The sequence below is a fragment of the Anas acuta genome, chromosome 22, assembly GCF_963932015.1.
Source record: "Anas acuta chromosome 22, bAnaAcu1.1, whole genome shotgun sequence".
NCBI classification, from domain to species: domain Eukaryota; kingdom Metazoa; phylum Chordata; class Aves; order Anseriformes; family Anatidae; genus Anas; species Anas acuta.
The window spans coordinates 7,041,391-7,064,603 of NC_089000.1; the positions used below are offsets into that span (position 1 = coordinate 7,041,391).

Sequence of the window (23,213 nt, forward strand, 5' to 3'; positions counted from 1 at the left end):
TGCAGTTCTGCTGGCAAAACTCAATGCACGTATGCCAACAGGAGTTCAGCGGTTTTAATTTCTGGATGTTAGGTAACTTTGTATTGCTCCTCAGTTCTCTGAACAGCCACCACATGGAACGAAGCTGACTGCTACCCTCTTCCATCAGATCAGCTTTAAGAGCTGCTCTTTTTAATAGTTTTGTAATGCAGCTTGTGCTGTATTTTCAGTTCACTTCCAAGGGTTGTGAAATTTTTGTAAACAAATGCATCGATGGTGATAAAGGAAGAATTAAGTCCTCTTGGTGCAGGACTTCAATAGACCGATGAATATTGATCACTAAGGAGATATAGGTCAGTCCTCCAAATGTATATCTGGCCTGCATTTTTAAAAAATAGTGAGCAGCCTCAGATGATTTCAGGAATTGCTAACTCATCCAATGTTTATGATAATACTTTGAAAGTGTGATTATGCAATAGGCTTCCAGATATTGTTATAAATGTAGAAGAAACTATTTCTAAAAATACAGAGAAAATATAGTCAGCAGATGGTTTAAATAAATATTAATTTCTACAGCTATAGCATGTTAAACATTCAAAAATCAAAAGCCAAACAAATTGTATATGCATGACATGCTAATTTATTCACATTCCCACTCCAGTTGATGCATTGTTTCTGTCAACGATAGTTCTTGGCTCATTTTTACTCTAATTCTGTAACACAGAAAAATCTTAATATTTTAATAGTTTATTCACGGTTTTCAGCACTACTCCATCTTGAAGTTTTCCCAGCTTTCCTTAAATGCCATATCTGTTGCCTTTTTTCTAGCCAATGTCTTCACCCACAGACACTCATTTTAGTTTCACACAGTGCAAAATGGTGTTTTACATGACATTGTTTCAGAATCCTTGCTGCGATTCCTTCACCAAAGTCAAAACAGTACAGTGTGTTTTCACCTGTTAGTTTGTGTATATTCAGTAAGGTGATCGGGATCAATTCAATACATTGGTACTGGAAATCCTGTATTGAAAATGCACCTACTTAGATTTCATGTTGAAATGTTTGGGAAGGGGATCACATTTTGTGCTTGAAGTAGATTAATGCTGTCTGTAGCAAAACTGCATTTCCAAGACCTAGAAATGTAAGCTCTGGCTCACACAGCACTACTGTCTTAATACAATTCTGTCTAGACTAGCTGAATTTACCCAAAGAAGTAACAGAACCACTGATAAGAAGAGAAATTAAAAGAGCTCTTCCACAGAGGTAAGTGAAGTATGTCATTTACACAGCACAAAGTATCTACTGCTTTATTCATAAGCACCTTCCCCCATGCGAAATCTTTCTAGGCTGCATTGGTCATGCTACGTTATACCTTATTAACTACTCATGCACCTCTACCTGCACACACACACACACACAAATGGCAGTGATTTTTTTTTTTATTTAAAAAATACTCATGTTGTTTCCATTGACGGGCCCTGAATGTTCAGTTGTTATCAGCTAGTATTTAAAAATAGAAAATGATCTATTTGGATTTTGTTACCTGAGAGGTAGGGAGTGTTTTACAGAAGCAACATTTTTGAAGGCAGCAAACATGATTGTTACGTAATAAAACTGCATGCGCTACTTCAAGCAAGCTCAAGCTAAAGACGTAAAGACTAGTGAGAAGAAAATCAGGGAGAGAGATGATAAAGAACAAAGGTGGCAGATGCAAAGATGTACCAGAGCCTTGCGATTCCTTCTAGAGCATCTGCAGCTATGCAACAGTAAATGGAAGGGTCATGGATGAGTGCAGCTATTTTGCAACAGAAGAGGCAGCAGCTCTGCCAATGAATCACTTAGCACCTCTGAAATGACACAGGTTGTCTACCTGGAAAAGGCACAACGGAAAATAATCACCTTCAAGTACTCTTTGTTTGGCATAATGTTCATAAAAATGGTCTACTCAGTTTTTAAGAAGTATTTTGTGTAAGTTTCTGTTTACTTTAAGTTTTAGGCCTACACTTATCATACTGAGAAAGAGATCATAAGGTATAATCAGTGTCAGCCCCTAGCCTCATTTTTACACGACACAGTTATGAGTCACACTACCACACTGTCGTTTGAGGAAGGCTGGTAGTAAGTGAGAAGGTGGGAGAATCAGGCATGATCTGAACGTATGCTTTCTGAGATTGAAATTGAATTAAGGCACGGGTGGTGATAAAGGAAGAAGTCCTTGCCAGGAGAGACTTGCTAAATAAATTTTTAAGAAATGAGCTATTTAAAAATGCCACCATCTCACATGATTTTGTAAAAAAACAAGTCACTTTCAGAGATAGCACTATGAAATCTCGTGGGTTTGCTTCCTTTTTCTGTAAATTTTAGTCTTGTCACAGCTGAGATTATGACCCGTTTTCTTATGGCAAGCAATATGTACAAGTTTTAGATTATCTATGGTAAACAGTAGCTGATAGAAGTATTCCCAGTTCACTTCTCTTCCATCTCGTGTTTTGACAGCTTCTGCCAGTTCTGGGACAACAGTACGTTTCTTCTCTATTCTGTAAAATGCAAAAGAGAAAGCAACATTGCCAGCAAAACTGTCTCATGATATTTCTTCATTTTCCTTTTAGGGCAAGGTAGATGTTGAATTCTTTCACCATAACTAGGTTTGTTGTTTACTTTTCCATGAAGAAATTAGTTTAGCAAATCCTATTTGCTTCACAAGTGCACAATGCCTGAAAACAGGTCTGATGGTTTTCACCAGGGACACGTATAGACGCATTATACGTACATGTGATCAAGATTCCAGGTACTGAAGAGGATTCTGCTTTCCTTGTTGCTGTAGGGGTTGATGGAATGCTTACACGGGCAGTCAACCTTGTCAAAAGGTCCCTGTAAAACAAAATAGTTACAATGAAAGGCAAAGTGTTCATCGTGCCAGCTCAGTCCGAGCCCAGGACTGTCACAGCTTCCATTTGCTGTGACCAGAGACAGATCACGCATGCTGTGATAACACCACCCTGCCAAACCTCCTGCTTCTCTACGCAAACATCCAAATAACCATCTCCTTCCCCTAACATCTAATGTTGTCACTGCAAGCCACACACTGAGACTCTGCTTTAAACAGGGCTGAACGTACCTGACAGGAGAACCATCCCTCCGTAGTGCATAGGCGGACTGCTTCCTCCTCTCTCCTGTCAAAGTAGCAGCCGTTATATTTCGCAGATTTCAGTTTATCCGACATCAGGTCTATTATCCTTTTATATGCATCCCTTGCTGTAGGATGAACGTTTGAAATAAAATTATTAACCTAAAAAAAATAAAAATAAAAACAATTTAGTTCTTATAGCAGTCTGAGATTCTTTTACAACCACTGTGTTGGACTCTAAATCACTTAATGTATACGTAGTCACAGAATTACTGTTATTAGCAAGTTGAAAATAAGTTACCACAACAGAAACTTTTACCTCTTTCATGTAGCTTCGCATTCTGCTTTCACAACTGTACCGCATGTAGCTTGATTTGTTCTTAAAACGAGACTCTAGGCCTAGAGAGAGTTAGATAAGAGAGCTGTAACTTAGTGCAATGCTTTTAGTTCTCTGCATCTGCTTAGCTGGGTATTTATCCCTTCTTTTCACAAAATCAGTATGCATGGGTATTTTTTCCTTTCCATATTTATTTTACTGGTTCAAGGCTATCCTGCTGTCATGACTTAAAAGGACCATCTGTTTCGAGAACAGTAGCTGATGTTTTAGTTGTTAAATGTTTTTCATTAACGTGCACACATGGAACACTCAGACTGTGAGAAGATGACTGAAAGACCTGTGCCAATGACCTGGAAACCGGAGGGTAAACTCACAAAGTCTAAAGGTTGGCTGGCTGATGTGTGCAAATTATCAACATGTTATCAGCAAGTCGTTAGATGAATGTAAATGTGCTCTATGAAATGTCAGTGGGGGAAAAGTTACCTGTATTTTAGAACTGTACTAGATAAAGCAATAGGGAGGGTTTTTTAAAACCCTCTCCTGATACAGAAATATGTACATACTTTAAAAAAACTTCAAAATCTTTCTGTTACTCCTGATGAACACCATGCCCAGGGGGAGCTGGGTCCAGCCTGAGGCACCTACCCTCGAACCATTTGCTGTCCTCCTGCCTGTCCTCCGCCGAGATGTTCTCCTGGAGGTTGTGGATGAGGTCTGCCAGCAGCTTCTGCCTCCTGGGCGCTTGCTCGTCAGAGAGCAGCTTCTGCGCGGCCTTGATGACAGCATCCTGCTGGCTGTGGAAGGCAGCCAGGAGCCGCTCCATGTCGCTGACACCTGTGGGCGACAAAGCAGGGACGGCTCAGGGAGATGCTGGTGTGGGCTCTTCATAGATTCACAGCATGGTTTGGGCTGGAAGGGACCTCAAGGATCACCAGATCCAACCCCCTGCCGTGGGCAGGGATGCCACAACCGCATTAGGAAGTTCTTTACAGAAAGGGTTAGGCATGGGGATGGGCTGCCCTGGGAAGCGGTTGAGGTTAAATACCTCCAGGGAGCTCTTTAAAAGCCGTTTAGATGTAGAGCTTGGTGATAGGGTTCAGTGGAGGACTGGTTAGCGTTAGGTCAGAGGTTGGACTGGGTGACCTCGGAGGTCTCTTCCAAGCTGTCTGATCCTTTGATCGCGTCGCCCAGCTCCTCACCCAACCCAGCCCCGACGCCTCAGGGACGGAACATCCCCAGCGCCCCCCGAGCACCTCCCCCGGCCCACTCACAGCCCTGCCAGCTCTCCCCGGCGCCCAGCAGCACCAGCTCCGTCTGCGGCGGCAGCGTGCGGAAGAAGCCCTCGCTCAGCTCCGTGCCGTCCTCGTACAGGCACAGCCGGCTGCCTGCCAACGGAACCTGCCCCGCGGGCGGGTCAGGGGGATGCCGGCAACCCGGGGACCCTCACCCCGGCTACCCGGCCGGCACCTGCAGCAGGCGGCAGCCTTTCCTCAGCAGCCCTCGCAGGCTGCCGGCCGCCACCCCGAATTTCTGCGCGCTGCCCGCCCGCCTCAGGCGGAACCCCCTCAGCGGCGCCTCGGCCGCCATTTTCCTGCCGCCTTCCCGCCCGCGCTCCCGCCGCCGCTGTGCGCATGCGCCACAGGGGGAAGCGGGGGGGGGGGAGGGGGGAGGCGTTGCCAAGGCGACGGGCGGCCCGGCCGCGGGGCCGCGCTGAGGTGAGGGGACGGGCCCGGCCCGGCCCGGCTGATGGGGACGGGGCATGGAGGGGGGCGGCCGGGTTGGGAACGGCTGAGGGGTCCTGCCCGGGACCCTACAGGGTCTCTGTGTGGGGCTGGGGCTGCCCACGGCCCGGCCAGGCTCCGTCCTGAGCCGCTGTGGCAGAGGCCTGCGGGACGCTGTGCCCCCCCCCCCCCCCTCCCACCAGGCCGGCTGGGGGCGCGGAGGAGGGAGGAAGGGAGTTGTTAATAATCTTAATAACTGCTTAATTAATTACCTCATGTCGGCAAGGGCTTGGGGGTCGGTGGGGTCTGTTCTGCCCGTCAGGAGCCTGTCCTGCCCCTCAGGACCTTCCTTCTGCTGCTGTCCCTGTCAGCGGCCTGGATGCATGCATAGTTGTGAAGCAGTGTCGGGCAGCTTTTGGCTGAATTCATTCTCTTCCTTGCTATTATCGTTATTTTATTATTATTCTCATCTTGGTTCAAACGCACTCCGTACATCGGGCTGCTCACCGTGCGCCTCAGGCTGCCCTGAAGACCAAAGGGTTGCTCCTGTGCACATCAGAGCAAGTAGTTTCAAGCTCTGTCTTGGACTAGTAGATTTAATTGACTTTATAGTCAAATTGCTGCGCAAGTTAACCGAACACTAACTACTAGCAAACCACTCAGCATAAGAATATACCTAGTGTGCTTTATTGTGCTAGTATTAAAGAAAAACTAGATTTATGGTCATCAGCTGCTGATTTGATGGACCATGAGGTTGAATTTCTAGCCTGTAGTATTTCAGTGTTCCTTTATTGCCCTTCTAGGGATCTAGCTTAAGTTTAAAACATCCTTGTTTTGTCTAGATCACTTCTGCAGGATGCCACACAAGATCGGTTTTATAGTCGTTAGCTCATCAGGACACGAAGATGGCTTCAGCGCAAAAGAACTGATGGTTCACGCGCCAACAGTGAACGGCTGGCGATCACCAAGGTACTACCAGGGAGAGGAATGTGTGTTGTGTTAAGGCACTGAGTTTAAAACGCATGGGAGGTGTAGCATGCATGTTCAGAGCAGTTTACCACATGCAAATCCATTATAAAACTGATAAATCTTTAAGTTACTTTAACCCCATACGATCCTTATCCTGGGGTTAAAAAAAAAAAAGAAAAAAAGCCTTGGTTACCACCTGAAGACAGCATTACATTTAAAAGAGACCTTTAAAAGAAAAAAAAAAAGGAGCTATTTTTGTTCTTGTCAGTCATCTTAGAATTTGCTTTGGCTTAGCATTAAAAGTATGGTCTTCTCAGCACATCTTCTTGAGGCATATGGGGCACTTTAACATATGCATGCAATAAAGAGAAGAGAAAAATTGTTTCAACTCTTTGGAGCTCTTTGTTTTTACAATATATGTAATGACAATAAACTTTGGAAAGTTTCATAATTAAATGTTATTCAAGTTGGAAGTGAAGTCCTCCTTTAAAAAGATGACTCAAAATTGTGTATGCTTTCAGACTCTGTCAGTATCCCCAGGAAATTGTTCTGCAGTTGGTGGAAAGATGCCGAATACGAAAATTGCAGTTGCTTGCCCACCAATACATGATTTCAAGCAAAATCGAGTTCTACATCAGTGAAAGCTTACCTGAATACTTCGCTCCTTATCAGTCAGAGAGGTTTCACAGACTAGGGTAAGTCAAAAAGCTCTAAATTGTTGTATTACCTTAATCAGAAAGGCCTCAGAAGGAAATAATACTCACAATGTATTGCATGCAACATTGATACACCAAAGCATACCATACTTCCTTGGGGCTGGAGGCTAAATAGGAGGCTCAGGTGTAATTGGGGATAGAATTTTACTCCAGGTGTTCAAATGACACAAGTTGCCTTTTGTCTTTAATGGAGCTTTTTCTGAAACACTTTAGCTTTAGAGCTCTCTCTCTTTATTTATGCACATCTCCTTTTATGTACGTTTGCTTTGCTTACTTGCTACATTTTCCTTCTCAGTTATGTCCCTCTCTCAGACAATGAAAAGACTGGTTTCAAAGCACGAGAGTTAAAATCTGTTTATATGGATGCAGTTGGCCAGTACCTGAAGCTGATTTTCCATAAAAATTATGTCAATAAATACAACTTGTACAGTCAGGTAAGTTGAGTTAGCCCTTATTTTCTAAGCTAGATGAGATTTCAGTAGCACAGAGCTGACATAGAAATCTGCTCCCTTAATTTCAGAAGCTGAAAATGCTGTTTGAAATCTCCTCGGTTTATTTTTGTTCGTGATCAGATGCATGCAACTTATCTAGAACAAACGAGTCAAGTGCATGTTGTATGGTTCTCTTTCATTTTGAGTTTTAGCATGCAAAGCAGGTTCTGTGCTGAAGACAAAGCACTTCTTCTCTGTACAGTTTTGTGGTCACTTCATACTCACTCTTAGTCTTTAGGGTCTTATGTGGCATTAAGCAAAGGTGTTGTACAGCCATCCAAATACAGAAAAAGTGAATATTGGCCTCTTAATTCTGTAGTGACTATTCACTTCCATCCCAGACAAGGAAAGGGAACAACTGATGACTGTACGATGTGATCTACAGATTTGGTAATAAATTTTTAATGAAGCTTGAAGTGCATTTAGCACTTCACTTAGTGCTTTGCAAGCATACCACCCTGGAGATCACAGGTCCTAATTTGTTTGTTCGCAACACTATAAGAAGATTTTGCAGAAGATCTTACACAACAGTCCCAACTGAGCTAAAATGGTGGCTAAAATATTTCTACTGCTTAAGGTATTTTTCAAGTGAAAATACTTCTGCTTAAGAAAAATGTTGTTACCAACTCATTGATGTCAAATTCATGGAAGGTGAAGAGTGACACAAAATAAGTGTGTCAATATGAAGAATATTTGGGTATCTTCATATAAAATAAAAAGGGCATGTTTGACAACAGAAACATGGTCTGTGTTTTTTCACAAAACAAGTAAACAAAGCAACCTCAAAGCAGATCTTGTTTTTAACTTTCAGCAATCAAGTGGACAAACAATAATGTTAACATCCAAAGGTATTTTACCAAGTGGTTGTTTTCAGATTAATTTTGTAGACAATATTGACATCACACATTTTCCTATATTAAAGTAAAAAAAAAAAAGGAAAAAGGAGAGGTGATATGAATTTAAATAAATCACTACTTGATAATTTTCAGATGATGACACTTCTGAAGGAATATCAGCACGAACTATCTAGTGACTAATTGTGCTTGTGTATTTAAGCATGCCATTTCAATTTTTTGTAAGATGAGGAAAAGTTAATGACCTTTTGCATTTCCATTTTCTTTAAATCTATCCCAGGTTGCCCTAGTTGCTATAAATATCATTGGAGATCCAGCAGACTACAGTAATGACAGCAATAATAATGTAAGTGCAAAGCATCCCTGTCTTTTTACTGTTGCTACACATGTTCAGTTGCAGGGTTTCTGAGATAATGAATGCATTTTTCTTCTGGTAGTTTCATGCTTCAGCAGAGCTGCCCTATATTGATTTTTATCTTACTTTGAAGCCAGAAAGATCTCAAGAATTGAGCCTAACTTGTGGGTACAAAAAAAAAAAGATAATTAATTGGAACATTTGCATTTTCAGCGTCTTAAAATTCTCATATTTCAATATGACCCAACAAAGAAGTAGGATGAGATGTATAGCTTACATTGATTGTTGTAAGTCAGAATTTCTGTCCTGAACATACATGTTGTTGATGAGTATGTATTAAGATTTATTTCTTTCCCCACAAAGCCTTCCAGAGAAAAGCTGATAGACCACTACTTAGGAAGTAAATCAGATGATCCTGCCTTAGATGGAACATACCTCGGGTAAAGATATTCTTTTGTATATACCCTGCTGAAACTTCTTGGTCTGAATTAGTGTTCAGTCTCTGTATTTTGTTGGTTTCCTGCTAGTGAAAACAGAAAACATACTCTCTGATAGGTCAATTCGGATTTGTTTTTTTCATTTTTTATCTTCAGGAAATCTGATTTCATTTCGCCTCTGGATGATTTGGCTTTTGATATGTACCAGGATCCAGAAGTTGCTCAGATAATACGTAGACTAGATGAGAAAAAGCGTGAAGCTGTCCATCATGAACGCTACGATTATGCCAAGAAACTCAAACAAGCAATTGCAGACTTGCAAAAGGTATTGTTAAAGAGTGTTTATCTCTGAAGTCACATGGTTCTCCAGTGATCCATCAGGAGCCCTAGCTTAATGTGGTATGGTAATTACTTCCAGTATGTTGTAAAAATAATAATTGTAAATTCAGACAACTTGATTTAATAATTTGGTTGGAAATACTATGTCTATGTGTATGCAATAATGTGATTCCAAGCTAACTTGTTAAAATGTTTTCTAGGTAGGGGAACGACTTGGACGGTATGAAGTAGAGAAACGCTATGCTGTAGAGAAAGAGGATTATGATCTTGCTAAAAAGAAAAAACAACAAATGGAAGCATACCGCCTGAAAGTGTATCAGCAACTGCAGCTCCACAACCTTCTGGATGCTGAGCTGATGGTGAGTGCTGTTATTCCTGAGTCAGGAGGCTCAGTCGCATGGGTATTGTAAATAGAAAATGCAGAGCATCCAAGATAAATTCAGAGAATAAGAGTTGTTGCACAGATATTTTATGATAATTACATAAGGATTTTTAATCTTTCTCTTTGGATTGTGGGTTTCCCTAAACAAAGAGTTGCACGTGTCATTTTATGAACGTGCTTAGTTCTCCATAAATTACTTTACATTACAATGCTAAGGTCTAAAGAAAATGTCATTAGATTCCTGAATGTTCTGCATTATTCCAGGGCTACCCAATGCAAATTCATAAAGTACTTTCTTCGTGTTTTGACGTATTTCTCATTGGGGGTATAATAGGCTTACGCTGCTGTGATGAGTAACCATACAGAAAATGTCATAAGATGGTTAAAATTTTCTGTTGTTCTCAGAATGGAAACATTTATAATCTCTCCACACACGCACCCAACAGGGAATTATTTTCAAATTGTTTCATAAAGCTTCATCCAGTGGAAGTAGTTGCACATCTGTGAGTAAAGTCTGATATTTATTAGAAAGCCCCAGAATCTTGTTTACTGTCAAAGCTGTAACTGTAACAACTTTGGTTTTAGTACATTGTTAGCCTTACTTTCAAATTGTCTGTCTCCTTTTCAGATTCGAAAGCCAGCTGAATTGCCTTTGGAGTCTATGATCTATGCTAACATAAAAGCTACAAATTCACCTTCTTGTGAGCAGATAGAACCAGAAAAAGAAGAGGTTTGGAATGCAGAGTCTTTGCTAGAAGAAAAGGCAGGACAGCCTGCTTCTCCTGAGCCCGTTTTTGCCCATCAGTCTTCTCCTCCCGCTGTGGCTCATCCCACAACTTCCAGGGAAGCATTTCCCAAAGAAAACGTGAGTAATGTACCCCTGTTACCACAGAAATCTACCACAGCAAATGATCTTGCATTCAGCCTTCCAAAACAACAGGGTCTGTTAGGGTTATCATCGTCATTGCTTATACAGTATCTGAAACTGACTGTCTTGCTGAGCAGTGCCAATCTAACCATTGGTATTGGCCTTTCTCTCCCGAATTTCTTTGGAAGCTTGTTACAAATGTTTATTGAGATTGAAGCAAAAAGGGATTATACCTGATTTACAAACAAATGAATGAAAAATAGACATTAAATAACTGTTCAGAGGTCACACAGCCAGTTTTGGAGCAGAACAGGCAGCTGAATTTTGCCTGCTCCATTAGTGGCTTAATAAATCTTCTTGGAGATCGTATTTTATCTACAGCAGGAAGCAAATTTATTGGAATGTAAGGAGCACAGTCTTTGCAAATCTAATGAAGAGTTGCTTTGACTTTAGTAGCAGTAATATTCTCTCTTAATGGAATGTTGACATGAAATAATTTAACAAACAAACAAAGCTCTGAGACTTGCTGGCTTCCTACCGACAGATGATTTCTTCTGTAGGTGTGTGCACTTCCACAAAAGGCATTTTGTGTGTGCTCTATGATATTCTGTATATAAGAAATAAGTACTGCTTACAAGCACTGATTCCATTTCTTTGTGATGTTTTCATGGGAACCTCAACATCCGTACTTAATTGTAAAGTGCTACCGCTTTGAGGGGAAAAAATGAATTGACTTGAGGCAAGTGTGATTAATGATGAAACAACTTCACATCTAAGTCATTTCTAGAATAGGAGATTTTTATCTTGTCTGTTAGGTTGAATTTTTACCTTACGATGAGAGACCTCTTCCAGCTGTCCGTAAACATTCTGAGGAAGCAATTACGTACCTTGAGCCAGAGATGACTGAAGGGGATATCAATAATCCTCCAAGAAGTGGCATTCCTGGGGAACCAGAACCATTAACTGAGAAGGCACTGAGAGAGGCCAGCCCTGCCATTGAAGTTTTTGGAGAAGCCTTGGTAAAGAACAACAAAATAAGCGTGTAGATTATTGTGACCTGTTTTGACTTGATTTCACTCAGTTAACAAATACTCACTGATACAAATTTTACAAGTTCAAAGCTGTTACCTAAAATTCTGAAATTAAAAACTGGAAATATGGATGTCTGTTTTCACCAGTGGCATGACAATGTAGCTTTTAGGATTGATTACTTGATAAGCTATTAAGCATATATTGTCTGGTTGTCAGCTTTAGGAGCACCCCCTACCAGAATAGCTGTAACTTGCCACTGCGTATGGTCTTTTGTAAGGAGAGAAACCATTACTGTGCCTGAAGTGGCTCCTAGAGCCTGACCTGTTAATCCATTTTACTACTCATTTCTCAAAAACTATGCGCAGAAACACCACTTTTAATAAAAGGCAGATTCCTGTAGAAAATGTCTGGGGATTGGATACTTAAGTTCATGTGCTCTTTTGAAGCTGTTTCTGTATATGAATGTTGAATAAATATTGAAATATCAGTACTGACCTTTTAAAAGATAATCTTGTTCTGTGTTCAGGTCTCAGGAGCATATTCCAAAACTTGGTCATATCGAGAAGATGCATTACTAGCTGTATATCAGAAGCTGATGGAAATGTCAGTGAGCACTCCAAAGGAGGATTTAAAGAACATGATGAGGGCTGCCATTTTTCTTGTAAGGAGAGCCATAAAAGACATAGTGTCTTCAGTAAGTAGTGATATGTTTGATAAGAAAAGGTCCCTAGCCTGCAATTTGCTCCATGTGTTACATCAGCTCTATCCCAGTGAAATCAGCAAGGACCCACTCAGTGTTTCATCAGGATTACTCAGCAGCAAATCCCAAACTAGCAGAATAATTTTAAATACAAAAATGCTGTCATATTATGGAATGTATTTTTTTTCAAGTACAGCTATAATGGAAAAAAAAAGTGTTAATGCATATACTTTTTACACTTGGAATGTAGGGAAGTGCACACATAGAAGAGGAGAGCAGCTATGTATGCTATGTATTCCCCCTTTCAAATTGTGATTGCTGCAGACTAGATCCTGGACACTTCATAGCATTGAAAAAAATGAATTAACAAGTGTAGTATGTAATAATTTTCATAGAATCTGTGTGAAGTACTATTCCTAACATTATGTATCTTTTCCAGAGACTGATAAGCAATTATTATTGCAGCACTAAAAATGCTGAACATCTTTAAAACCATCAGTTTAAATAATGTACAATGCTCCAGTGAAGAACAGCAAAAATTGTAGAACTGTAGTTAAGATATTTTAAATAATTTAAACAAGTAGTTTGTAAAACTACTATTAAATGAGTTTTAAAAAACAAACAAAAAAGTGGAATGTCAGCTTTTAGTTAGAATCAAGGATTTGTCAAAGTCTGGCATTCAACAGCATGGAAAATAGCATCCTGGGCTGAGTAATGAGCCTGAGAAACAACTGCTGATGCAGTAAATGCTGTAGTTCAGTTTTTTTTGTTTGTTTTTAAATAAAGTTGAAATACAGCAATGGAGCAACTTTTAGTTTCCAACTTTGGAGACTAGTTAGCCTAAGGGGACTCAAACAAGAAAAAAAGAGAAGGAAAAAAAACCCAAAAAACTATATTACTGTTTATAAAATGAATTCTGAAGCCTTTCACCTATGTCCTAACAGCATGCTTTCCGGAGGAGAGTTATCACTGTTAATGGAAGCTATTTCAGATACCGTAATTATAGATTTCCATTGCTGCTCTTCTTAGGAACTACAGAAATGATTTTACAGTATTCTCTGAAAACAGGGATATGTATGGTATTTTTGTTCAGTGTTTCTTTCTTTTTTATTTAGGTTTTTCAAGCTTCCCTGAAACTTTTAAAAATGATTGTTACACAATATATACCAAAACATAAACTAGGAAAACAAGAAACTTCTCATTGTGTGGAAAAAACACTTCCAAGTTTGCTGTCTAGAACAGGAGACTCTTCATCCCGTCTTCGCCTTGTTGCTTCTAACTTTATTCAGGTTGGAGTTTTTCTTCAAATTGCAGCTTGTTTAGCATTAAGAACATCACAGAGGTAACAACTGGGTAACATCTAAGCTGACTTGCATGTATACAAAGAGGGAAAATTTGTTTTCTTTTTGCTGGGGATATAACTAAAATTGCAGCAAGGTTATTGTATGAAATGCTCTGGCCTGTCACTAGAACCCCCAAAATGACTGATTACTTTATTCCTACTGCTTGGATTCTTTGCAATAGATTTGTAATGGAATATTTGAAAGAAAATGAGAAATGGTTACAAATGTATTTTCATAGATTGGAAGTAGCCTGAAGAGAAGAAAGATGTGTTTTTTGTTTTTTTTATATCACTGCTACTAGAGGATGCACTGCCCTAATAAGCAGTTCCCTAGAGAAGGTACCAAATAGAAATAACAAATTCTCTCTGCTAAAATAACAAATAGGCAGCCACTTTTTATGGAAGTCTTATTTCATTTTACTGAACTTTTTATAAGTAACTTAAAATAACTCTGCTTTGCAAAGATGGTTCATTTTCCTTATTTAGTGTTCCTACATGTACACTGACTCTCCGTTTGCTTATAGGAAATGGCACTGTGTAGTGAAGTTAAACCTCTTCAGATTGTTCCAGTTCATTTGGTTCAACCACTAAAACCGAATTCCCCAATACATCTGGCAATGAGTCAAGTGGAATTAGTGGAATGCCTCTTGAAAGATATGGGAACTGAAAACTCTGGGTTTACCATCAGCAACGTCATGAAGGTAGGAGTCTGAGTTTACAGCACTTAAAGTTCTTTTCTGTTGGATTTGTGTTTGTTTGTCTGTTTTGGAGTGCTTGGTGAATTGTTAAAGAGAATTTATGAGCCTCTTGGAGGTGGTACCACACAGCCTTGTGAGGAAGCACAATGCTAATATGGGGGGAAAAATAATCACTAGGACAAAAATTGTTTGGAAAAAAAATTGTCTGTATGAAGATTTCTGCCACTGCAGTATAGCTGTCTTACACTAGTAAACAAGGCCTTTTTGTTTGTTCTTTTAAGTTTGCAACAGGAGCTTTGGAACACAGAGTTTATGAAGTTCGTGATGTAGCTTTGCGGATTATCTTCGATATGTACAGGAAGCACAAAGCTGCCATACTGGAATATCTTCCTCCTGATGATGCAAGCATTCGCAAGACTGTTCTCTATAAAACACTCTTTGATGGATTTGCTAAAATAGATGGTAAACTTTCTGACGCTGAAATCAGGGTACGTAATAAGAATGTAGAAGGTACTTGGCTACTTTAAACATTGAATTCAACTGAGCAATGTACCAATTTCATAGATACGTTAGACCTTGAATGACACACATAGGAGAGCATCTAAAAGCAACCAGGCCATTTCTTGTGCTGCATTGACCATTTGTTCTATGCTGATATTTTATATTTTGCAGTCTCTCCTTTATGACATACAGTTCAAAAACTTTTGTGATTGAAAGAGTCTTTCTTGACAGGCACAGAAAAAGGCAGCAACAGAAGAAGCAGAGAAACAGAAGAAGGAAGAAATAAAAGTTCTACAAGATCAGCTGGCAGCTCTAAAGGAGATACAAGCAGAAGTTCAAGCTGGAAAGGTCAGGGTGTTTTGGGTTTGATTTTGATGTATTTTTCCAATCCTTTTTTGTTCCTCAAGTATCCTGGATAGTTTGCAATGAGACAACAGTAATGTCAGTTTTAAGAGGGGCAAGGGGATGCAGAAGGAAGAGGGACTCCATGACATGCATTCAGAGACTGATTTTCATCCTGAGCAGTCTAGTTTAATTTTGGGGTTTGCTTTTCCTAATGTAGTCTAAAATTTGGATCCCTCCAGTTCTATAACCTGAGGCACGAATGTTGTAAAATGCTGGCTCTACTTCTTAGCCTTTAATTCTAGAGCAAAATCAGGATACAGTCTATTACTTTTCTCCGTGGTTAGCATCACAGTCATTAAGAACATTTCTGACTAAAAAATGTCTTTGTTCAATAGGAAATGGAGTCTGATTTTCAGAAGCCAAAGGATCAAGGTAGGTAACTTCAAGTAATATTAAGAAAAATAGGGCAATTTCTAGATGTTTTTGAAGCAGTGTGCTACGGAATCTGAAGTGTGCCTTGCTTTTGGAGTGTTCTGTGCATGCACAAAAACTAATTAAAATGTGATCTTGGTTTTAATAGTTTTCTTTTTACAGGTTACCCAGTAAACAGAAGTCCACAGTCTGCAGCGGCAGAGATCCCAGATGATCATTCCTCTGTTGCAAATTACTTGGATAAGTAAGTTAGATGAGCAGCTTCTAATTGTCTCAAGTACCTTGTATGACACACTAATAACAATAACATTTCTCCAGTAGGTCAAAGCTTCAACATTTAAACAATGAAAAATAAAATCTCTTCTAATAGATATGGAATTATCACCAAGCAATCCTAGGTGTTGATTTTTAACTGCCTGGATGGCACAACCTTGAACTTGTTTTCTGAGTAGCTGCTTGTGGGATGAAAAATTGCCACAGTTTAACGTTCCGCTACCAGTATAAAATAAGGCAAAGACATATTGGAAGTTTTTATGTGTATTGTAGAATAAGGGCACAGAGAAAGCATCTGAAAATTCTGGAGTCATGAAAGCCAGTTAACTGAGCTTATCTCGGTGCTTCTGTGGAATTGTCTTTCTATATGAACAAATGCTTTTAAATTTTATTTACCATAAATTATATAGTAGTATGTGTTTGTGTCCTATCCTAAGGTCAGCACTACACAGGGAAAGTAAGGTCTATCAAAATGTTGGCTATTTTTCAGAATAATTTCGAAGAGAAGTGGGGATCATCCATTTCAGTATATAGTGTTACTGATATTGTTGTGATATATGTCTGTTGTTTTTTTTTTTCCCCCCAGCTTATGCATTTTTTGTGGTGAAAGGGATGAATCCTTCACAGACGAAGGACTGGATCTCCATTACTGGAAACATTGTCCTATGTTAACCAGATGTGAGCACTGCAGACAGGTCAGACATAAACTTTCTAGAGCGACTATGGGTCATTAACTTTTTATTCTGCTTTTAAGGTGGTGTAAAACATTTAAAACTAAGGTAGATGAATTCTCAGCACAGCTGTGTGATCTTGGGTAGTGCTTTTAGAAGAGAACAGCCTTCTCAATTGTATCAACAACTGGACTAAAATCTCACTTTTTTTGTGTGTCACTTTGAAAAGTAATATTTAACTTCCACAAATCATACGAGCAGCTTTTTTAAATACTGTTCTTATTTACTCGGTACAGTACAAATCTTCTTGTTTACCTCTTGCTCTGTTGCAGGTGGTGGAAATAGCAAGCTTGACAGAGCACTTGTTGACTGAGTGTGATAAAAAGGATAGCTTTGGGAAATGTCAGAGATGCAGTGAGGCCCTTCCAAAGGATGAGTTGCCCAAACATATTAAGAGCAAGATTTGCAATGGTGAGTAATTTCAAACAGGAAGGTTGAACTTTAAAAAGTAAAGTCTGTCAGACTTTCAAGTACTGTATATTTTTGGAAAGTCAAACCACTTCTATTTAGGTACTGCATTGTGGATTTAGAATTTTAATAAATCTTCAGGAGAGAACATTTTTAGAATAAATCCCTGTGTTTTTCATTGCTTGAACTGCTTTGCTTCCATCAATGCATGTGGGGAGGATGAGTGAGAACAGAAAAGAAAGCCTGTGTCACATCCGTGTAAAGTAAGGCCCATACACTTCTGTGATAACTGTCCATCATTCCTTTTAATCTCGTTGTTATATAGCTGATGATTAAACATGGGACTTCTTTGGAAGCAATTAATGATAATAGGGGAGGAGCTGGTTTAGTCATAGGGCAGCCTTATGCTCTTTGTTGTGCAGATCCTCCTTGTATATTTGAAATCAGCTCGTCTTTGCCATTCTTGCACTTTTTTTCTAATCCTTTCAGCTGCCAAACCAGAACAAGTGGCAAACCATTGCCCTCTGTGCCATGACAACTTTGCTCCTGGAGAAGAGGTAAGACTGCCTTCCAGATTGGTCTGATTTTATTACATTGTGGGGATTTATTACATTGTGGGGTCTGTCATGGCTACCTCATTCTCTGGGTACAATATTTGAAACTGGGTCTTCTCTCCCAGGTACGTATGGGAGCCTCAGGGCTACAAGCTATTTGGTGTTGGTCTTCCTCCTCTACAGGCAACTGCACACTTCACAGCTTTCCCAATTCCCAACTACTACCAGGCTCTGTGTGTTCACTTACCAGCCCTAATATTCCAAGTGGAGTTATGCAGCTTAACGTTATGCTTAAAGTTATGCAGTTTAAAGTTAAGCTCAAATTATGCTGGACTGAGCACATCCAACAGGGCATTCAGGATTAAGATGGTGTTGATATGGGTGTCACAAAAAATTGTTACGAGGGAAGTAAGCAAGACTGGCTATGATTGGCAAGATAGTTGAGATGGCCTCTCTCTCCTTCTTACGTGTTGTTTCCTTTAACAGCGTAATGCTGTGAATGAAATCTCAGCTCTAAAATGTGCTTCCAGCAGTGGAAAATAACTATTGATAATCTATCAAAAGTTAGTAGTTCAGAAAACATTTAACGTATCTGTTCTGTCCTTTTTGTGAATCATCTGACAGTCAAAACGGCAACTTTGAGTGTTAGTTCCAGTTAAATGTCAGTGTGATACATCATCTGTGTCATTTTCTTCCTTCCAGCAAGATACGACCATTGAGTAGTGCTTCTATTCTCAAAAATATTTTTTTTCCTAAATCTTTCTGGCTTTGCCCAGGGTGGGGAGCCCAGAAAATACTGTAACCAAGCCTGGAATATCAGTTGAGAAATGTATGTAGTGTTTGAATTTGGGGAATGTATAATTTTTTCTTACTTCTGCTCAAATGTTTCTCTAGATTGAAGGGGTTCTCATGCTTTCTAGTAATAGCAGCTTATATTCTTTTTATTCATTGAATGCTTTATCTATCACCATATCGTTTTTCTCCATGTTTAAGAAAAAATGTATGTGCATACTATGCGACTAGATAAAAGACTGGATAGTTTTGCTGGGTTTGTAATATCACTTCTTTTTAATTGATTTTAGGCATGGAAGTCTCACCTAATGGGCAAAGATGGCTGTAAAATGAATCCACGGAGATTACCCACAATAAATAAAACTCTTCTGGTACAGCCTGGTAAGATTTTTTTGGGAGGAAGGGGGATAACGATTATGCTTTCTTACTATGTTGCCACTGCTTAAGAAAAGTATTTCACCCTTGAAAGCAACCTGGCTTTTTTTAACATGCTTTTTGTGTTTGTGTAACCTCAGTGGTATTTCTTAGGCTGTTACAGACTGCAGTACACTTAGGAAGCAAGTTCTCAAAATCATTCAGTAACAATAATTTCAATAACAATAATTTAAAGGTCAATTGATGGAGGAAGCAGGCATTTCTGTTAATTTTATCATTTCAGTCTTCTTTCTACTTAATAGTGTGGCTGTGGATAGAATAATCAGCAATGATGCAAACCAGTTACCATTCCAGAAAGCCCCTGAACACTGACATGGTGAATTGAGAGCCTGTTTTGTCTTTTAATGACCCATCAGAGAATGCTAATCTAATCCTAACCACAAGATGAATTGAATAGTTAGTGCTGCTGTATACTGTTTTTTCCTTTTCAGCAGGCAGTCTGGAACTGGGCAGAATTTATGACTGTGCAGTTTCTTCACCAGCAAAGCAAAATTGATGCTCATCAGATTTTTTTTTTAAAGTTGACTTTGTTTATTTAGTACATGCAAAATCCTCTTATTGCATGAACACAGAAAATAAGTAAAAAAGCTATTTTCACTGCTTGCAGCACCAGAACTGTTTTGGCAGGTACCATCCAAAACTTTCCTCCCTTCAGGCTATTTTCAGGATTGGTTAATCCATTGCATGTTCAGGCCATCGCTAGAGTTAACCTTCTCTGTCTGAATTTTGCTTTGCTCCTGTCTTCATTTCACAACTGCTCCCAGATTCCTGGAAAGAACTGTTAAATTGTCTCTCAGCTGTCATAAGTGAGTGCAGTTTGCCACCTACAGTCATGTTTCTCTGTCTTCAGCCTTGCTGTTGCTACTCGCTAATGAGAAGGCTAGTTAGTTTGCTGCTGTTTAGAATTTGAAGATGTCAGAAGGAACTTAAATCCTGCCTCAATAAAGCTAAAACTTGAGGGCAACTTCCTAGAGATAGGAACTTTGACCATTTAGTCCTACCACTTTTGGTACAAGATGCACCTTGATACACTGAGAGGTGAAGGATTCTTGGACTGGATGCCTGCCAACTTTTAGTTACTGATATTAGTCGTTCAGACTTAATGTTTCTTGAGAATCAAAATGCTAAATAAAATTCAAGGCTCAGACCAGATGTGCTTGCAAATAATGATCTGTATGATCTCTTCACAGGCAAAATAGGTGGCCACTATTTAAGGAAACCAGATCCTTCGGGAGCAAAAGCTCGACCTCCTTCTATGGGAAGCAAGATCCCAACCCCAAGAGGGGGCCCAAATAAAGGCACTGGCAAAACATACTCAAAGCGATGACAGGACAAGTACAGTATTCTTTATCGTAATAACTGGGCATGTAGTTATTAACAGTTGTTTAAAATTGTGGGCAACGTATCATCTTTTTCATTTGACTACCCAAAGGTATTTTTCAGCTTTGAGCAGTACTTGCCTCATCTGAGAACTGCAATCCATAACTTCTTTTGTCGCTGTCCGTGCAGCACTGTGGTTTTGTCCTAGAAATGTGCCTGTTAGAAATAGGCACGTTTTCCGGGACAGACCTATCCTGCCTCATTCCCTGGCTGGCACAAGGAAGGCTCTGCGTTGGTCAATGACTGGTTCCTCGCATTAAAAAATTATAATTAAAAAAATCTAAATAGGATAGAGTTAACATGGAGCACAATCAGCAGCAGAGCTGTGCCCTAGCTAGTGGCTTAGTCTCAGGCTGTGGTTCTCACAGTCCGGTTTTGAGATCCAGTGGGGAATTTCCTTAAGATCCAAAAGCCAGTCATTTCTGGTTTGATTTTTTTTTCTTGGAGAACAGCAAGAAAGTTACCAAGCAGAAACTGTACTAGGCTTTCAGGACAGAGCTGAAAAGAAATTTTCTTTTGAGCTAAGTCTAATGCTTGTTTGACATTGTACATTCCGGAAGTTTGGGAAATAATACTTATATTAGTTGGCTTTACCACTTGGTCACTTCAGTGTAAAAATTGCAGCATATATTGCTAATAGTTTTCTGCCAAAATTAACTTTATAATGTGCTGAAAGAACTAGCTTCAATTTTTGTCTGTCTTCCCATCAGATGCAGGCGGTACACAAGTGAGTTGTGAGTTTACACTGTGTGTACTGGCTGGATGAGGAGATAGGTCTCATGTATGTATTTTTGCACTACATCTGTACACTTACAGAGATTTCATCATAATTAAACTTGAGGAAATACCAATGAAAAATGAATATATAGTGAGCAAAATAGACTTGAGGCAGTTGTCCAGGTCCCTTGGTGGGATGGAGTTAGTACCTTACTGTAGCAGATGAATGAGGGTATTGCTGTGTATCTGGCATAAGGTGAAATGAAAAATGCATGCACTACTTTGAAAGATAACTTCACTCTCCTTAGGAATACCAGAGTCTGTAATTTTTTGAGTTCAAGCATGTTAATAATGCCCAATGAATGGATCTCTCCTTGGGTCAGCCCAGGCTCCGGGAGTAACACCACCCATGCATGGCTGAAGCCTGGCCTTTACATGTATTTCAGGTTTAGAATCTCAAAGCCAGTAGCATGGTACCCAAAGTGCTACTGGACACCAAGAATTAGCACCAAATACAAAAGCTGAAGGGCTGGCTGGGTATTGCTGCATGGCATGCCGTTACGCAGGCAGGAACATGAAACAGCTCTTCCGTGCTGCCCCGCTGTGCTCGAAGTGCCTTATTAGTCCGCTTGACAAGAGGATTAAGCTAAACTGCAAGAATCCCATTTGGTATATAAGAAGTGTGTGTACCTATGGAGCTACTGTAAAATTAAAGTCGTGCTTTAAAATCTCATACAGTTAATACTGAGATATTTACCTAGGAGCCGACCTCATAAAAAAAAAAAAAGGCCTGAAAAGCTTGAATTAGTAAGTTTAGTCTTTCTGCTTTAATGTATGTCCTCTCAGCTCCCTTCTAAAGGCAGCTCTAATACGGAGTTTCTCTAATTAGATCTGTTAGATCAGTATGTGACTGTTTAATAGCTTCAAAGAGAATAGATTATATTGAGGCGCGATGTGTGAAACCTTGGACCTAAAGCAACAATCCTAGCGTTTCTGCTGGTAGCGTTTAGGCAACTGCTTTCCAGGACAGAATTAATTGCTCCCGTGCTGATGTCCACCACAGGTACAGGAATGAGTGATCATGATGATAGAAGTAGGAGATTTGGGGGTGGTGCTGTTTGCTATCACAGAGTGAATTTGTGGTGTTGCTTTGTATACATATAGCACTGATTTTATAACACACAGGTTTTATAGTTTGCGTGCAGCCTATATAAAAGCTCGTGATTTTTACAGGTAGATCAGTGCACTTGTATTTTCAAAGTCTTTATATAAATTTTCTTTATTCCTAGTATATATTAATAAATACACAACCACAATGAATATATATATTTATATATATATATATATGTATGTTTACTTTAGTGACACAGGTTCCTACTTTAGAACCTTATTCCTTACGCAAGCAAAGTAATCATGGATTTTGCTCAGAGATTAGGCTGTGCAATGGGCTGCAGGCTCATGAGCTGTTGCCCAGAGCATTTTCATTCCTTTTGGAAGCAAAGCTGGGATCTTTCCCTTGTGCAAGTTCAATGAATGATAATAATAAAAAAATTTAAAAAAAAAATGTTTGCAAAGGTCCTCCATATTTTCTGCACTGGCCAATACAGTGCATACTTTAAATTGGTAAATGCAGCTCTCTGTTGCTCCTCAAGCATGGCTTGTAAACCCAGCCAAACAACACGTAATTAAAATACTTAATCAGTTGTCCTGTATGTAGCAGGATGTCCTTGTATTTGGTAATACTATGTACCAACCTTTTTAAACATGTTTTTACAAATAAATAAAGGCTTGATTTAAACAAAGTTTAAAAAGCTGTTCATTGGAGTGAGGGTCATGTTCTGCTGGCTGATCTGTGTAATTTTTTTCAAATCTGGAATGGCTTTCTAGCAACGTCTTAAAGGAATCTGTTATTAAGTATTTTATAGCGTGCAACATTCGGGGAGATGGGGAGGTAGCTTCAGACTATTTTGCACCCCCAAAGCAAGGTTTAAAGATAATATTAACTACTTAATTGTAAGAATGAGAAATACTTCCAAGTGAGAAGATGGAAGGAGTTTTTAGGACTTGAAAGGACCTCTTTTGGGCAAAGTAGTGCCCTTTATGTCAATTTAAAAGGACAATTTACCTGGGCTGCTGCCTTTCATTTAACATTTCTTTTCTGCTGCGGCAAAATAAACACTGGAGTAAAGAACAAAGTGAAGTTTGTTTTTGTGCCACAAAATGGGCCAGAGCAAGGCACGTTACAGGTGAGCAGGTCTGGTGAACCGAGAGAAGGGTGGAAGGCTGGAGGCTGGAGTG

At 39.6% G+C, this 23,213-nt stretch overlaps 2 protein-coding genes across 3 annotated transcripts; one reads left to right on the forward strand and one right to left on the reverse strand.

Annotated features, from left to right (window-relative positions):
• Positions 1 to 596: 596 nt before the first annotated feature.
• Positions 597 to 5,078, reverse strand: DFFB (DNA fragmentation factor subunit beta). Its single transcript, XM_068658745.1, has 7 exons — positions 4,911 to 5,078; positions 4,715 to 4,841; positions 4,089 to 4,277; positions 3,426 to 3,505; positions 3,098 to 3,268; positions 2,750 to 2,850; positions 597 to 2,516 (listed from the first exon to the last, which is right to left on the reverse strand). Exons 1-7 carry the CDS (start codon positions 5,028 to 5,030, stop codon positions 2,300 to 2,302), a joined length of 1,005 nt encoding a protein of 334 aa, XP_068514846.1. The 5' UTR covers positions 5,031 to 5,078; the 3' UTR covers positions 597 to 2,299.
• On the forward strand, positions 5,062 to 22,717 carry CEP104 (centrosomal protein 104). 2 transcript variants are annotated; one of them, XM_068658732.1, is made up of 22 exons: positions 5,062 to 5,158; positions 6,007 to 6,133; positions 6,655 to 6,828; positions 7,145 to 7,283; positions 8,475 to 8,540; positions 8,913 to 8,989; positions 9,143 to 9,311; positions 9,526 to 9,684; positions 10,336 to 10,572; positions 11,391 to 11,594; positions 12,134 to 12,301; positions 13,423 to 13,596; positions 14,174 to 14,350; positions 14,629 to 14,835; positions 15,080 to 15,196; positions 15,589 to 15,625; positions 15,788 to 15,869; positions 16,485 to 16,593; positions 16,902 to 17,040; positions 17,527 to 17,594; positions 18,674 to 18,764; positions 20,009 to 22,717. In XM_068658732.1, exons 2-22 carry the CDS (start codon positions 6,021 to 6,023, stop codon positions 20,143 to 20,145), a joined length of 2,844 nt encoding a protein of 947 aa, XP_068514833.1. In that variant the 5' UTR covers positions 5,062 to 5,158; positions 6,007 to 6,020; the 3' UTR covers positions 20,146 to 22,717. The 2 variants fall into 2 exon arrangements, with proteins under 2 accessions (XP_068514833.1, XP_068514831.1); XM_068658730.1 differs by lacking the exon at positions 5,062 to 5,158 and having other exon boundaries at positions 12,134 to 12,268.
• The last annotated feature ends 496 nt before the right edge of the window (positions 22,718 to 23,213 follow it).